Source organism: Takifugu rubripes, chromosome 13 (assembly GCF_901000725.2).
Source record: "Takifugu rubripes chromosome 13, fTakRub1.2, whole genome shotgun sequence".
In the NCBI taxonomy this organism is placed as follows: Eukaryota; Metazoa; Chordata; class Actinopteri; order Tetraodontiformes; family Tetraodontidae; genus Takifugu; species Takifugu rubripes.
This window is the reverse complement of record NC_042297.1, coordinates 2,102,341-2,120,126: the sequence shown is the minus strand read 5'-3', so window position 1 is coordinate 2,120,126 and position 17,786 is coordinate 2,102,341. Positions and strand designations below refer to the sequence as shown.

At 48.2% G+C, this 17,786-nt stretch overlaps 1 protein-coding gene across 12 annotated transcripts in view; it reads right to left on the bottom strand.

The window, feature by feature from the left end:
* Nucleotides 1-17,786, bottom strand: part of znf536 (zinc finger protein 536) — a 137,000-nt gene that overhangs the window by 19,167 nt on the left and 100,047 nt on the right. For all 12 annotated transcript variants that reach the window (XM_029845980.1, XM_029845975.1, XM_029845976.1 and 9 more), the window contains one exon: nucleotides 13,182-14,912. In XM_029845980.1, coding sequence (XP_029701840.1) covers nucleotides 13,182-14,912 — 1,731 coding nt within the window. The remainder of the gene's footprint in view (nucleotides 1-13,181; nucleotides 14,913-17,786) is intronic.

The following is a 17,786-nucleotide window of genomic DNA, read 5'->3' as shown; positions in this document are numbered from 1 at the left end:
ATTAAAGCGTATCATTTTACACACACATTGCATGCATATTACAGAGCCCCAGCTGGTGGCAGGCTGCTCTTAAGAGCCATATGATTAAGTTAGAGGTTGGGGGACCCGATAAGATTCGAGCTCTCCTCCTCTCTCTCTGTCTCCCTGCCTATTTTACTGCAAAACATATTAAATGGAGGAAACAACATTATTTTTTTTTTCCAAAAGTACGTGTAATTATTGTCACACACCTGTGACTCCCTGCTATCCACGACAGGAGGGGAAGGGAGAGGAAAGAGAGGGATGATGTGTTGGGGGGGGGGGGTGTCATTGGGAGCAGCGGGAGTCCTCATTTGAGGAAAAAGGAAGGAGGATAAAGAGGAGAGGAAAAACAAGAGAGCTTGTTAATCATGAGCTTTCTGTCAGGGGCTGAACACTGATATCCTAATGATTCCCACCAAGATAGTGACATCACAAGAGCGGAGGCAGGAGGAGAGATGAACCCCGAGGTGGTCGGCCCCCGAAACGGACGGCTGCGCCCGCGCAAACAACTCGACGGAAACATCAGAAACTAGCGGGAGGCGTCCCGTCTCCCTCCCAAACAGGAACCAGCTTCATTTGATCAGAACGTTGCTCGCCACGTGCGTTTGGGGAAGTTCTCCGGCCAACTTTCAGCCCGTAATCCCACCCGCCCACCCGCCGGTAGGACCACCTGGGTGGAACACAGCAACACGCAATCCTCCGGAGACGGACAGAAACGACATATTAAGTGGGGAGAGTTGATCTTCTTTTAACCAGACTCCGAGCAGAGTGAGTCACGGTGTCGTCATTGTTTACCCTTCAGAAGTCTCTCCTCCGTCTTCCCTCCTCTCCGGTTGTAACAGAACAACTCGCCGTGCTCAGAAGCTCCGGCATTCGGCGTCTTCTGTCCGTCTGTTTCAACGGGACAGATGTCGTCGCCCCAAACAGTCTGAGTCAGCGTCCGCCTCCGCAGCCCTGAGTAACCTGACGATAGCCGCAGAAGCGGTTTAGTCTTTTAGCTGTCACCGGCGTCCCTGGAGAGCCCACAGAGGAGCAGTGATGGAACATAGCTAAACATTGCTAACCTGAAAGCAAAGGAAACAGCAATTGTGTGGGGATACAGGATATTTAGTCCAACGCCAGAATAAAAGGTGCTGGACTTCCCTCTTTTGTTATGTAGAAGAAGCCATTTTGTCTGCATCTATCAATTTAGGATCAACAGTGAATTTAATGTCAATTTAATACTCTCTTCACTCTAAAAACATAGTTTTAATTCCTCAATCAACAATTTATTATAGCCTCAAAAAAGTTCCTCTGCTGGAACGTTCTTGTCTTTAAGTTCTCTTAAGCTTAACGGGCCAAAAAATATTTAAAGGCCTTTTTAAATAATATAAAAAAAAACCCAACATTCAAAGTGTTAAATAGTCCTTTTTTTAAACTGTTGGACAGACGAGAGGAAGGGAACACCTTTGACCTCCACCGTCTCCGGCGCTTCAGATCTTTTCCAACCCCTCTTGATAATAGATCCCCCACAGCGACCGAAGCTCCGTTTCAACTTGGATTTTTGGACTCGGATGCCAGTGTCGGTCCGCGGCGCAGGAAATAAAAAGCTGTATTTTTGGCTGTAATGCCTTAATAGAAAGCAGATGGCTGCAGGCGCAGAGGCCGAGCGCTGCTGGTGACACGTTTTTAATATTTTAGAGTGGTCCGTTGCTGTACTGTTGCAGCAGCTGTTTCCTTAAGCTCTGATCTACTGTGTTTTCCCCTGTTCCCCGTGAGTCTGACTGACAGCGGTGAATTTACAGTAAGTTAAAGAATGAATATGGAAAAGGGATGAAAGGGCTTTGTTGTGTGTGTCTGTGTGTGTGTGTGTGAGACACAGACAGAGAGTTTGTGCACCCTGACTGTTTGCTGGTAATTCAATTCCTCCTCACTCTGAACCCCACTGATTATTCTCCTATTTTAGTGTGTCGGAGGCAGCCCGCACACTGTTGCCCCACCAGTCCACAAACCGATATTCAAATGTAAAGTGATATTGAAATAATGAGACGGAGAGACAGACGCAGGAGTGAGACAAAGGTTGATGGAGGATGAAGGCAGGCTGGGTAGATAAATGTATATTTGTATTGTGCTTGTGTCGCAAGGCCGTCGGCTTCGTTTTAATGTCAGCGGCGGAGAGAGAGGGCCTCGCTGATGCTTTGAGCCGAGGTGATTGTCATCAAGTCGCGTCTTGGCATTTAAACCACCCTCTTCAAATATGACTATTTGAAATGCAAATAGAGCCGCGTTTGCGTGGACAAATTAAAAGGAGTGGTGAATTAAAAGGAGCACACAGTAGAGGAGGCAAAAGCACTTTTAGGGATATAAAGTTGGGCTTTTTTTTAATATCTTTGGGAGTTTGCAGCGTCTAACCCCCCCCCCCCCCCCCCCCGTTTCTTTGTCTTTTTTCCTCCTGCCAGAGTGGCAGCGCAGCAGATAATGTAGCTCAGAGCAAAGTCTCATTATTTGTTTGTAGTTTTGTCCATCCAGCAGACAGACGGGAGGAGGTTTTATCTCATCCTTGACTCTACTGGCTGAGATGTGTTCGATTGTGCCCTACACACACACACACCACACACACACACACACACACACACACACAGAACAGTGAGAAAATATGATTCTCGCTCTTCCCCTCTCTCCATCTCTCTGACACTGCAGTTATTCAAACATCAATAGCAATGCATCTTCTTTAGCGCGCACTCTTTCTCATATTGATATTTGTATATGATCATTACTTTTGGCCATCCGTGCCTTGTTAGACTGCACCACTTTCTGTAGGTGTGCGATCCAATACTGCAAAACCCTGCATTTAAATCTGCGCCCTCCGCAGAGAAGGAGAGGCAGGAGGAAAGAGAGAAAAGAAAGAACAAAGGAGCAGAGGCACTCGTTTTTATTATACTGTGGGGAACAGATTATACAATTAAAGAAACAGGCCTCAGGATGGCTTTTTGTGGATTTTAATGATTTAAAACTATTTTAAATGGGGTTTAGATCTCAACCAGGGACGCGGGAAATCAATACAATCCGAAAAATACAAAGGAGAACCTTCGTGAAAAGTTGAGCAGAGCACCGAGATCCTAAAGGCAGGAATTTTACGGAACGTCGATCAAAACCGCGGCGATCTGGCGGCTGCAGAAACAAACCAGGAGCAAAAACCATCCCGTGAAAACTAAAGTTGCCGAACATTTGTTCCCCTAATTAACGAGTTTTATTTCCTGGGAAGATGAAAGGAGGGAGGATATGGTTGGTGATGAAGGGACAGTCATCACATGATGGTTTCATCAGAAAATAGACCCCCCCCCCCCCCCACTATTCCTGTTCAGAACTCTTCATCAGAGCCTCCTTTCCTTCTATCTGCTCTACAGTTTGTTCACACACACTATAGCTTCCGTGTGTGCGTGTGGATGGATGGATGGAGGCGGGTGATCGTGTTGGTTGACGTGTGGCGGGGGGACGACTACCTGCTGGGAAACGGCGTCCAAGTGAGAACGTAGTAGCAACATCAGAGGGTGAGGAGAGGGACTGTCTGGGAGATGACAACGGCATTAGAGAGGAGGCAGATAATTAAGAAACGCACTTAGTGTTTTGTCAAAAGTGGCCGTCACTGGCGGAGATGGAGTTTAGCTAATGCGTGTGCATGATTTTATCCTGTGTTCCGACGCCGCCGATAATGAGCCTGGGAACACAAACAGCAGAGATGAAGGGAAGGAAAGAAAGAGGCGACAATAAACGGGGGGGGGGGGGAGAAATCAATGGAATAATTGAAATGAAAAGTCGCGCGAGGAAGCCAAGCTCTGTTTGGGCATTTTCTGGGGGGGAGCTGTCCAGTCAGGGAAAATAAGACGCGTCTTGGACGGGAAGCAAAACTCACGGGGGGGGGCAAAGGATGGGCTGAATGCAGGCAGAGACAGACATAGATGGAGGGGAGGGTGGGCCACCGCTCCCATCTGATGAGCAGCTTGTCCATAATACTGAATCCCCGTCTTGTGCCAAGTCTGCTTCTTGATACAGAAACATGATAAGCGCTGATTTCTCCCCCCCACCACCACCCCACCCCCACCCACCTCCTTTTGGCCTGGAAGCACTTTTCAGCCGTTGCCACAGATAATCAGGTGGTTGTTTTTTTGCTCCTCTGCCCCCGCGCCGAACATCCCGACGCGATAATGAAACGAAACAAATGGCAGGAGAGGGGGGGAGAGATGGAAGGCTCGGTCTTCCCGCGCGCCGGCCGACTGCAGGACAGATGATGTGGCCATCTTGAGATCGTTTGTCATCTGTCAGGCAGCGTTGACCTTGCAATGAACGCCGACCGTTGCGCTCAAATCATCTTTTACGGTGCGAGGAAGGAGGGGGGGGGGGGCGGAGAGAGAGGGAGCTGTTGTTTTCCGTAATAAAGACAACATTTATGCCTTCCATTCTCAATGCCAGTTAAGAGAGGCGCAAACATGGAAATCCATTATGGGATGCTTCTTAAAAGTGTGACCAGCGCGTGCTCACTCAATTAGAGTCTGGAGACTGAGGAGACGATGTTTGTCAGTTTAGCCCCACCACACGTCCTGATCAGTGCGGATTTACAGATGGAAAGGAAGATTTTTTAAAGGGAAGAATGGAGATGGAGTGATGGAGGGGCAGCAGAAGCGCGCTCTGCTTATCTCTTTTCTTCTCTGCTTTTTTTTTCTCCATTCCTCCCCTGTACAAAAGAATTATGTGCACAGCTAAGTGCTTTGCCATTGTTCTGTGTTTAAAAGCTTAAAAAGGGGACGTTGTTTGTGTAACTGGCAGAGTTAGCGGCGAGCGGCTGCATCCAAAAGCGTGCGCTTAAAGTTGCTCGGCAGCGGAGGGAAGAAGAGAAGGAAACGGGCGGCACAAAAGGGAGTGATAGAAAAGCAGTTAATAAGAGTGGTTACCCCAGAATGAGCAAGGATGAGGTTTCACATTAAAAAAGATTTATCTTAAAGTATGGTGCTAATCCCTCCAGTTTTAATCCACCCCGTCCCCAGGCCCTCCCCTCTCAGAACTCCTTTCTGCAGAGGGATAATAAAAAAAAATAAAAAAAAACTATAAACCATAAAGTTCTTACAATTTCTGGAAACCGGCGAATGCACGGTGGCCTGATTTCACAAGGATTCCTGGCCAGTGAATCACAGAAGAGGAGGACCCGTCTCTCCTCCTCCGCCGCCGATTATCAAGCAAACGTCCCAGGATGAGGTCGCGCTGGACAAAAGAGGGGGGGGGGGGGGGTGAGCGAGGAGGCTCGGGGCTGCGTGTTTGCTGCGACCTATTTGGTGATTACAGAGATGGCAGCGGCGCTCGGCAACAGCAGCGGCAGCAGAGGGGTGTTGTCATGCTCTCTGTCACACTCGGCTGTGTCACACACGCTGGATGGATGCCTCTGTCCACTGCAAGCTGCTTGAACGAGGAAGCATATGGGTGCACGAGAACCTCGGCCTACTTCATGAATATTTGATTCATATTTCCTGTGTGTGTGAGGGAGGGAGGGAGGGAGAGAGAGAGGGAGAAAGGAGACGGAGAGCGAGGAAGGAAGGGTATTTTTCTCTCTCTTTCGCTTGTCATCGCAAAACTCACAAGGCTTTACTTTGTGGCATTCTAATCGTAATTGCCAATCCTGAATACAAATCTCTCAGCGCTAAACACACTGAATGGAATTGAAATGACAAAATGAAGCTCATATAACAGCATAATCAAAGATACTTTTTTTTCGGGCAGGGAGGAGGGGGTGAGTAAGGGGATATTAATATAAAAAAAATTAAAAAAAACCGACAGTGTCCTTCCGCAACCAGTAAGAGATGTGGATCGGGGCCCAGTTATTAGCTCGGGCAGGGAACAAAGAGCCTCAGTGTTGGAGGGCAGATTATCGCTGAGCCAGTTACTGTACCTTTCAAAATTAATATGTAACCATATCTGTTTTAAAAGGATGATTCATATTACTGTGAATGCATGGGAAGAGTTGTTCCCATCACAGAAACTGAGGAAACTCGAATCCCACTTGTAAAACTCCCGCCACACACACACACACACACACACACACACACATACAGGCTTTAGTCTCCTGGTCTGGCCTTCAACGACAACTCCATTTAAACGACAGTGGGGTAAATAAATGGATCCTTTTGGTGTTTCCATTTGACAGCAGAGCTGTGCTTATTGTGCTTCGTCATCAGCGGAGCAGCTCCAAAGGTCAGTCTGACCAGACAAAGGAGGCACTAGATGAAAATTGGGTTATGCGATCAACCAAGTTATTAATCAGATTAAAATGGATTCCCCCGGCCTGCCTGCCCGCTTAAAGGCCGGGGGAACGAGCGGGCGAGGGGGTTCCGACAGACGCGGAAAAGGCAGAACAATAAGCCGGCGTTAACGTGCGCCAAGAGCACAGGAAGTCTCCGTTTAAGAGGCTGAAGTCCTCGTGGCTGTCATGTCCAAGCCTGTCCTGCGTGTCCATTTAAAGGCCCGTTGCCCTTGGTGCAGGTGCCCCCTGGCTTCATCCAGGTAACCTCTCTAATCCTGATTAAATCACTGTAATTAGAACAAGCACTGTTCCTCCACCCACATATTTCCCTAATAAAACAATGCCGCCGTTTAAATCCGGTGGCTGGGATTTGCAACGCAACAATGCAGTTTATATCCATCTCTGCCGAGGAATTAAATGTATTTTCTAGCTGCTAATGTTCTAATGTGGCTGGCTTGTTTGCCTCTTTCTTATTCCCCCCGCGGTTTGTCATCTCTCTATCTCTTTTTATTTGTTCTATTCTGGCGTAGCTTTTGTTTATTCCGGTCTTATTTATTTCATTCGCCGCGCTTCCTTCTTCTTCTTCTTTTTTTTTGCTTTCTTGATGTTTAAATCAAACATGTTTTCCGTGAGTGGTTGGGATCAGCCTTCACTCCGGGAAAAAAAATTGCGAGTTATTTGTCTTTAATTGCCTCAGAGCTTTTCAAAGGCGCCAACTTGCTGCCTATGTGTCTCTACCTGTGTTTATTTTTTGTTTTTATTAGTATCGCTGCGTGCCTCCATTGATGTGGAATAGCGAAGGAAATAAAAGTTGACACAGTTTCTTCTTCTTTACCCCCCCATCTACCCCCTGTTTCCTCTCCGTCTGACTTTGCCTCTGTTGTTTTTTTATATATCTGTGTTTTTCCTTGAAGTCGCTGCTGCATTGTCTCATTATGTGTCGCCTGGTTGTGTAAGCGCAGTTATTACGCTTGTGTGTGTCTTTGCCTAGCGGTAGTTTCTCTCTCGCTCGCTCGCTCTCTCCCCCCGTCACTCTGTTGTCTCTCTAAGTCTCTCCCTCAGAGGATGAGGAGCTTTTTAAGAACAACTCCTCTGAGGCGTCCTTCTCACATCTCCGGGGCGCCTGGGGAAGAGACCGTGCATTCTTAAGAGGAGCAACTCAAATTGAACAAAGTCTACAGGAGAAACAAACAGCAAACTAACGAGACGGGAAGCAGAGATCATGTCAGATATATCAGGTTGGAAGGCCAATTTATAACCCACCCTTTCATGTTAGCAGCCAGTACGGCTGGAAACGGCTCTCCACAGGGGAGACCTGTATACGTATGTACATAAAAGCACTTCCTGTGCGCACACACGCTATATATATTCTATCAATGCGATCTCCTAATAACCCCCCCCCCTTCTCTCACATTGTGCTCTTCATCCTCTTTCCAAAATAACGAAGAGAATAATTATCATGCGACTTTGCAAGCATCCAGCATTCTCGCCTGCTTCCTCTTGAGGGGCGACTTGAACCTGCCGCCCCCCATTTACTGCACTTCCAAGAAAAGCGATGGCCAATATCGCGGTCTGAGTTAGAGACAATACTCTTATTGAGAGGGGGGGGGCATTTAAAATGGCAAAGCCAGCAGTTAATATCTGGCAAATTAGAGAGGTCACAATATTTTTAGAATCACACCCGCTGAAAAGAAAAAAGGCGAAAGCAACAGGTACCCTCCGTGGGGCTTGACAGGAGCTATTACACTTAATTGCTCCTTGAAACGTACACTATTTGCACTTTTGGGTGACAAGGCGATAATTCACCTCTGCACGAGTCGAGCTGGTAATATTGTGGCGCATGTGAAATCGCACCTCGCCCCTGCAGCTGTCAGAGCTGTCAGCTCCCTACGACACGGGCGCACAATAAGAGTCTGGGGAAGCGTTTCGCCAGCGCTCGCCTTCTCCTCCCGAGCAAAAAGAGAGACAGACAGGTCTCCAGATGGCTTAATCACCCATGCCCTGCAGCAGCAAGACGTGAAAGAAGGAGATAAAGAGAAGGGAGGATCCTGGAGTGTGGGAAAGTGAAACGCAGAGGAGGGAAGAGCCACCGGACTCGCTGGGGTCTCGGAGAGGCGCCACAGGCCCGGTGACATGCGCTGGCCGTCAGGCACCGGCGGGATTCTGGTTAAAGGTTTCACCAGGATAAACAGGAACTTTTGTCACTTCATTACACACACACACACACACACACACTCAGATCACAACATCCCGCCTCAGTTTGTCATTCGTTTTAAAGAAAAAACCCTAATTTTAGGTCTCTATGAGGACTTGTTCCCCAACACATTCATATGTGTGATGGGTGAAAGGCGAGCTAACACAATCTCCCACGAGCAAAGCAACAACACAACAAGTTGCTACTCAGTTGTCGCGTCACATCGTCGGCCATATTTTGTTAAGTCTGTCTTTAGCAGCAAATGTAACAACTTGCAAGTATTTGCCTCCTAAAATGTCCAGGATTACTGTACATAAAATATTGCATATTAGCGCTGCTGGACCAGATGAAGCAAATCACACACACACACACACACACACACACACACACACACACACACACACACACACACAGTGCAACCAACAAACGATTGAGAAGACAGGAAGTGACGCAATACGTTACCGTACCACATGAAAACCAGGAGATCTCTCCTCTCCTCTCCTCTCCTCTCCTCTCCTCTCCTCTCCTCTCCTCTCCTCTCCTCTCCTCTCCTCTCCTGTCTCCTCTCCTCACCTCTCCTCTCATCTCTTCCTCCCCTCCCCTCCCCTCCCCTCCCCTCCCCTCCCCTCCCCTCTCCTCTCCTCTCCTCTCCCTCTCCCTCGCCTCTCCTCTCCCCTCTCCTCTCCTCTCTTCTCCTCTCCCTCTCCTCTCCTCTCCTCTCCCTCTCCTCTCCTCTCCCCTCCCCTCCCCTCCCCTCCCCTCCCCTCCCCTCCCCTCCCCTCCCCTCCCCTCCCCTCCCCTCCTCCCCTCCTCCCCTCTCCTCTCCTCTCCCTCTCCTCTCCTCTCCTCTCCACTCCTCTCCTCTCCTCTCCTCTCCTCTCCTCTCCTCTCCTCTCCTCTCCTCTCCTCTCCTCTCCTCTCTCTCTACCCCCCCCCATCAGCAGGAGGGTCCCCCTACATGAGCCTGGTCCTGCTCCAGGTTTCTTCCTGTTAAAGGGGAGTTTTTCCTGCCACTGTTGCTTGTCTGGGGTCAGGCCCTGGGATTCTGGAAAGCACCTTGAAACTATTTTGATTGTAAAAGACGCTATATAAATAAAGATTGATTTGATTTGATTTGACATACACACATGCAGTGTCATCATCATCCTCATCATCATCATCATCATCATCATCATCATCATCACCATCATCATCACCATTGTGACCAGTGTCCTTATTGAAGCATCACATCTGTCACCTTCATCACACATCAGGCCTTTGACCTTTATATTCCTTTGCATGTGGCAGTTATCTACATTGAGGATACCGAATGGTGCCGTGCACGGCGCCCACGGGCCCGTGCACGGCGCCCTTACGGGCCCGCGTGGCTTCCTTCACGTCTACCTTTTTTCCACTTAAATCAGAGAAAGTGAAAATTACACGGGTAATGCCAAGTGTGATCCTCTACATCTGCGCCTCACAGTGAGCCCACCAAACCCACCATATGTCTTTAATTACAATCAGTGCTTTACACAACCTGTCTCTCTCACACACACACACACACACGCACACACACACACACATAGGGAGAGATTTACAAAGCCCTTTAAACTACACATTTGCTTTGTTTTCTACAAATGTAAAAATAAATTTGTTAAAAGCCTCTGGTGTGTGTGTGTGTGTGTGTGTGTGTTTTTAACAATCCTTTTTAAATAGAAAGTTAAGCACAAGTTTGTAGGAGTTCAGTCTCCACCATGTTAACGTTCGCTCAGCGGTTTGATGGCTGTTGTTTGTCTCCAGAAAAGTAAAGACAATGTGTTCACCAAGTCCATAAACATCAACCAGAGCTAGCAACAGCACCAAGTGGCCACTTTAGCTTATAAAGTGGGAGTTTTACTCAGCTTTCACATCGAAGGGGTGGGAAGTGATCATCCGTTGCTCTCCATAAACCGGTGTTTTTCACATCTTCACTTGGGGTTTATTTAGTTTACATGCGAATAACTGCAGAACGACAGAAGCCGGCACGAGAGCCCTTGGAAGTGCAGCCTGTAATTGATGCGAGGGCATCCGCCGTCTCCTCCCCGCTCCCCCCTATTTGCTAACTCCCTGTTTATGAAGCCCACTTCTCAAATTGCGAGAGGTGCTCAACTGTGCACCCCCCCTTTAATATCCAGAATGCGATCATCGGTGTTCTACCTACACGTCTACCGACACCTCCTCCCCCCCCAGCTAGTCAGTCTTACCCTTCTAAAGTCTCGGTCCACATTTAATTTGCCAAATGAACGGGGGGGGGGGGGTGATAAGGTAATGTAAATAATATGATGCCAGCAATGTTCGCGAGCGTGTACAGCACTGCTTGAATAATGTAATACTTCATGTTTGATAATGCATGGCTATAGATAGGCCTCCACTGCAGCCAAGTATTGATTGTGTTAAGCCCATCTGCAGTGAACGGTGCAGGTTCATATCAATCTTTACAAAGCAGGCTGCACCACAGTAACAGGATACCTTGTCTGATTACAGAGACCTCGGGCCCAGTGTTGCTGTTAATGACATTTATTGATAAATCAAATTCCTGGGCCGGTTTAAGGAGGTGTGGTCTAATTCTACAAAGTGCGAATGTGTGTGCAGACTGTGTCAGGGTGCGAGTAGATTCATGCACTTTGTAACCCTTTTCCAACTCCTGTGGGCATACTAATGAAGAGATGGCCACTCCAAATGTGCAGCGCGTGCCCTACAGCAGCTCACACAGATTCAGGGGGAAATTTCGATATTAATGATTTATGCCGTATTTGCATACAAACCTAATGCAAACCCACTCCAGATAATCACATTTTGTTAGGTCTGAATTGAGTTTTGTGGATGTCTGCTGCCCCCACCTCTTCCCGCCCACAACATCACAGTGGAATGTGTGGTTTGTGCTCTTCATTCTGTGGGTGTCACACACCGCCAGCGCCGCCCAATACAAAGACTTTACAAGTGGACCCGTGCTGGAAAACAGCAAAGATAATTTGAGCATAAACCTGGATGCCGTTTCAGACGTTTGCCGTACAACCGGCGGTGGCGGGAGGCAGCTTCATCGGTTTATCTACCAAGAGGACGATAGTCTGGACCTGGAAACTTGACTGGTCGCCGCATCTTTTCACACTTTTGTGGCCGAGTTGGTTACTTGATTTAGGAAGGATGCATTTTTTCGTTAATGTTGCGATATACAACAACCTATTATTAGGAAACCTATTGTTTATATGTAATTATGAAACAGACAGGGTTTTGTAGACGTGTTTAATTGATTTTCAGCTTAGCTAATGACATTAGTGGACATCCAGTGGTTGTAGAAGATGTTAAATTTAGGCACAAACGTACATGAGGTTAACAAGACAAAAAACCTTCATCACTTATGAAAAGAAAAAGGAGGAAGTCGCTTTTAGGAAAAGACGGATTGGGAAAATTTAGTCTCCGTAATAATTCTTCCAACAGTCAAGTTTTTACGGGGGGGAATGTTTAACATGTTTTCCACACATGAAAAACTTTTAAATTAAAATAAATTCCCTTTTACAATGCAAATAGAAATTCATTTAGTGTTTGGACAGATCGATACTACCTTTGGAGCGCCTGTTCGGATGATGAGGAGCTCGAGCTAATATGAAAAGTCACCATTTTCACCTAACACAACACAACATACTTTGTCACGACTCAATCCAGGAAGTACAGTACAAGGTCAATAATGCTTCTCAGAGTTGGACAAACTAACTGCATGTAAAACAAAAACCTTTGTTCCGCAGAAAATCCCTTATCAGTGAAGGTCAAACACTGTGAGTGGCCCAAGGAGCTGCCCAGACCACATGACCTGCTTTCACAGGCTTTCTGATTAGATAACAAGTCGGGCACTGTCACACGTTTGGGCCCCGATAAATGAAACATAGCTCTGCTTCGTACGCCTAAAAGGTGGCAACGATATTCAAATGTAGAGGTCATTGAACACATGGACGACCATCAAACAGAGGTCCACCTCATATTTATAAACCCTGTTTCACGTGGGCATGAAAACACCTGATTTATTCTCATACTAGATGAGAGTGAGTTGCTGTTTTTTTTTAAGAGAGAGGATAGAAAAGCAAGCAAGGAAGCGGTCCCTTCTTCATTCTCAAGGTGCTGCTGTAACCCTAGCAGAATCATGAAAGTTGACAGTTCATTTTTCACAGGGTCATAGATCACACAGTCTTATGGAGTAATGGGCTTCGGGGAGCCAACTTTATGAGAGCTAAGATAGTTAGGAGACATGTGCAGGAGGTGGCGCAGGGAGCTGAGGTCCTGCTCTGACTCATCCAGGGTTATTCTCTCCGTGCTGGGGAGCCAGAGGGTTGCGCCACAATCCCAGTAAAATGAACGCGTAATAAAGATTAATCTGTTGCTAGTCGCCAGGATAATAGCTTCTAAACTTGCTTGAAATAAGCCCGAAATCACTTCAGAGCCAATCTCAAAAGGGTTAGCGAGTGTCTAGGATTCCTTGGTGGGTGTGAGGAAATATATATGTGTTTATCTGATAGGTCTGATGTTTATGTCTTTGCTCTGCTGGCAAAAATGAAATTGTCTTTCAAACATTTCATATCCACCCCTGTCTGTCTGTGTGTGCGTGCCCTTCCCAGCTAGTGTTGGTGTTTGGGGGGGTGCATTACTGTAGTTTGCAGCTCTGCTGGGCAGTAGGGGTTAAACACTCACCAGACGCTTCTGGCCTCTTCGTGCCCCCTGTGGACGCGCCACCTCCGAGGCCATTGAAAGCAGGTAGGTTGTCGTTGCTGTAGGCTCGCAGGACAGACAGCATGTTCATCTGCTGCTCTAGGTGGTTATGCGGCTCGGCCTTCAGCAGTCCCGGAGGACCCCCGTGAGGGAGGAGGCCCAGACCCTGCTGCCACTGTTTCTCCAGGAGCACAGCCTGGTTTTTAGATGGCGGGACCAACGAAATGGATTTCATGGCGGTGGAAGCGGCCGCGAGGCCAAGTCCGGTTCTTAGGCTCACAGAGCAGTCGTCTTGGAGTTGACCGGGGTGATTCTGGAGGTGCTCTGAAACCGGGATTTCTTCTTTAGCTGCCTCGGTTTGGCCGTGCTCATCTCTTTTTTTCTCGTCGCCATCAATTCCTGCCTCTTCGTCCTCTTCGTCCGACTGATTGGGGTGTCTTTTGGGGGTAGCGGGCGGGGTTTCATTTCCACCGTGTAGCCTCGTCTTCACGACTTCATCGTCGGACCCGGCCTGGTCGTCTTCTGCATCGCCACAGGAGCCCCTGTCTCCGAGGTGATCGTCTCCAGCCGTTTCTCCAAAGCTCTGGTTGGGAAGGTCGATTCCCTTCTCGTCCGAGACCGCGTACCGCTGCACAGTGTGGTTGGCGGTTGGGGAGCCGTCATACAAACCGCCGAACCTCTGGTAAAATTCACTCTTGAAGGGGTTGTACGGCGGTTCCATGTAGTTTTTCCACCCCTCTTTAGATTTGTCTCCATCTCTGTCTGCGTCTTTGTCCAGGACAGCCCCGGTAGTCTTGGCGTTGGACAAGTGAGTCATGGAGGTAGTGTGAGAAGCCTCAGCGAGGGGCTGGTGGCCCCCGTCGGCTCTCTGTGGCGGGGCCTTGCCCAGGTGGTTGGCCTGGAGGTGTAGCGCCATGAGCTCCACCGAAGAGGTGGAGAAGGAACAGAAGAGGCATCCGTGCCACGCCACGTTATCGTGGATGGTGACCGAAGAACCCGGGAGAGATCCGGATGCAGACTCGGGCCGCACCGACACCGACAGATCGAGGGGTTCGTACTGGGAGCCGGGTTTGCCGGGCCCTTTGTTCTTTTTGACTTCGGGCTTGTCCTCTCGCTCTTGATCGGCTGCGACGGCCCGCTTTGCTTTGGGCTCGCCGTTGTCGTGATAGCCATGAGCCGGAAGCTGACCGGCACTCTGGCTGTCCCTCAAATCTTTCTTCATCGAGCTGAGGACAAAGCTGTCCATGAAGGCCTGAAGAGAACCTTGAAAGTGGACTCCGTTTCCCATCATGCTTTGGTAAGCCCTACTCAGGTCAGAGAAACTGTCTGGCGCCGTCGAGACCAGCGAGGACGAGCCGTCGGGAGTTTTCACGCTCTCAGCCGAAGCTGCGGAGTCAAACCGTCGGTCTCCACGCTCCTGATCGTGTGGCGATAACATGGCGGCGGACGCCCACTGAGGCGGGAGCAACGGCGCTCCCCTGAAGTCCATGTTTGGAGGCATGCTCTTAAAAACATTACGGAGGACATCTGGCCGGGCAAAGATGCCCCCTGGGGCAATCTTTCCGTGATCCTCTTTGTGGTCCGAAGCAGGGGTGTGGCCAGAAGAGGCGGAGCCATTTTGGCGCTCGCGGTGGTGGCGTTCCAGGTGGTATTTCAGACTGGCAGACTGGGTGCCAGCGTAGTCGCAATGAGGGCACCGGTAGGGTTTCTCTCCTGAGAGACCAAAACAGAGACAAAGAAACAGAAAAGACAGGGAAAGTGTGAATAATTAACCTGATTATTAGATTGACTGGATATCAAAATCTATTTATTGGAACAGGGAACGTGGACCCAAGGGTCATGTAACCTCCCCGAACAAAGAAAATGAGGTCAACTGAGAGGAGTTCATAAAATTGATATGCGCTCGATTGAGTCTTACAATTCCCTTAAACCCTGGCATCAAAACACGGGCAAATTCCCGATCCCAACCGAGGAAGACACGATCGGGAGGCTCCTGCATTCACCAGCAATTCTGTCTCTTGCTTTTCTACAGACACGAGCTCTGTTCTGCTTGGTAAGTGTGTGTGTGTGTGTGTGTGTGTGCGCGCGCAGAAGCCATCTGAATTTGGGTCGATCCAGCTCGATCCAGCCCCACCAAGTGAGCCATCACTCACATCACCACCATCATTTCACCATATGGTGCTTTCCGTCCAGCACGAGAGATAGCATTCGAGCTGACAACCGAATTGTCCCGATGCTATCTCTGTTTGCGCGGGGACGAGCCCAGGCGGAGGGGGTGTTCCAGCGTATCCGCGCGGAGGCGTTGGCCCCGCCTGTGCGATCGCAGCTGCCTCCCGGCCCCGCTGTCGCCGCCCTGCAGCACGGCGCTGCAAACGCGCGTTCTCCGAGTTTATCTGGAGGAGCACGAATTAGCCGCGATAGCTTCCCAACCTGGGGGACTGAGAGCAAAATATACATATTGCAATAGCATATTGACGCCGTGTAAAAAAATAAAAAGGAAAAAGGGAGAGAGACTAGCAAACGTGTGCAGACAACATATGTGAAGCACATGCTTGTTGGAGTAAAGATGAAGGTTAGGAGCAATGTGATTCACTGCAGGACAAACAGATCAAAGCAATTTATTTAATGGTAAGAGAGGGGTGAAGCTGTCGTGTAACATTTACATATATTTATTTATGTTCCGCATCCATATTCATGAATATTCCTGATAATGGTATAACTCCAGCATTATTCTGAATTATTCCAGAAGTGGATCTTCCATTGGAATGATACTCGGGGTTGAAATAGAACACATCCTGCAAGCAATTATAATAGGCTTGGAGTCTGAGCCAGATTTGGATTCATTAAACAATGAACGGAGCGGAAGAAAAATGCTAAGCTTGATTTCTTTTCAAACATATACATAAAAAGTTCCCAGGATAGAATTTCTTTTGGGGGGTTAACAGTGACGGGGTGAAAGAGAGGCAGATTGCTGGAATACGACATATGAAAGGAGAGATGAAGTTGTTTTTCTTGTGTCTGCAGATTTGTCTCCATCTCTTTCTGCTCTGTATATATAGACCGAGCATATAGGGCCACAAAATGTTTGGATTACACACACGGAAAACATTCCATAAAAGGAAAAAAGGCATTGTTACGCAAGGCTGGTTTGAATGATTTAAGTCGGGCTGTGTAGTAAATCATGGATATAATTAGCAAATGGCATACTGCTCAAGTAATTTATCATTATTTAGAGGGCACCATTCCAGAAAAAGACTCTGCGATCTGCAGACCTACTGCAGAGTCCTCAAATCCGGGGCTGCAAACACCAACTCGATACAATATTGATACAGGCGAGGGACCCACGGGGAGGGGGCACAAAAGAAAATTGAAGGTGCAAATGTTTAAGGAGACAAGAGGCATTTCTTTGTCTCTCCTCAAATTATAGGACACAAAGGGCGGGTGTGGGGGTGGGGGGGGTGTGGGGGGGGTAGGTGCCACTATACATAGAAAGGCAGCGATATGATATCTTTTCTCTTACACTTGAGTGGCTATGAGGCATAGAGTATATTTAAAATAAACCATAGCAGATGAGCTTTTAACCCAATAAGTGCTTCTCCTGTGAGCTGCCGAACAGAGGCTCGGTGCTGATTTAATAAGGAAACGTCCCTGATGCAAATGATCATTCTCAATTCCTCTAACTGGACAAAATGATATTCTAGGAGCCAAATTAGACAGAAATTAGACTGATCTGATCTTTTTCCTCCTCCTCTTCCCTTATAAGAGGTTGTTAATGTTCAGAATGTGGGGGGCACAGAATGATGAACCGTCTCCATGTCTAATAGGAGACAGGCAGCACCTATACGTCAGCCTCTATAAGGGGAGGGATACAAACATTTGGCTAAGATCAGGTTTCTGTTAGCACCTAGCCTTCACCTAGCACAGGTCAGAGAGTCGACACGAGCATGTCCTGCACCAGATTAGATCTAAATGTGTGGGCGCCAGTGTGCAAACGCCTGTTTATGCGTGCGTGCAGGCCCGAGCCCGCCAGGACGCCGGTGTTTGTGTCTTCCAGGGCCATTTGGACCGGCTAAGACATCTGCTCCATCATACGTCAGGAGTCTGCTGTGACATCTGGGGAATATACTGTACCCTGCCTTGCAACATTACACACAATTTACTGCTAAAGGTCATTATGTACCCGTTAATCCACTTTTAATTGATATCAGTGCAAACAGCACAACCTCCCAGCCACATGACGGATCGCTGCTGCCACAAACGCAGAAAATGGCAATTTGGAGGTTGAAAATAGAATAGGGAACTTTTCGTTGCCTGTTTTCCTACCTGATTATTTTCTTAGGCATGCCGCTGGGGTGGCAAGCTGGAGGAAATGGCAGCGTTTTAGCATTAAACACGAATAAACCGACTTCACCTGTGTGCATGAGTAACGCGCGAGAGCGCCATAGAAACAACCATGTAAATACCCCAAACCATGGAGGCAGATAGGCAATTAAAATGGATTTAAAGCTTTGACATACTGGGAAATGGATTTCCACTTGGTCAGAGGGATGGAAAACAAAGCCATGTTGCACGTGTCCTCAGATGTGG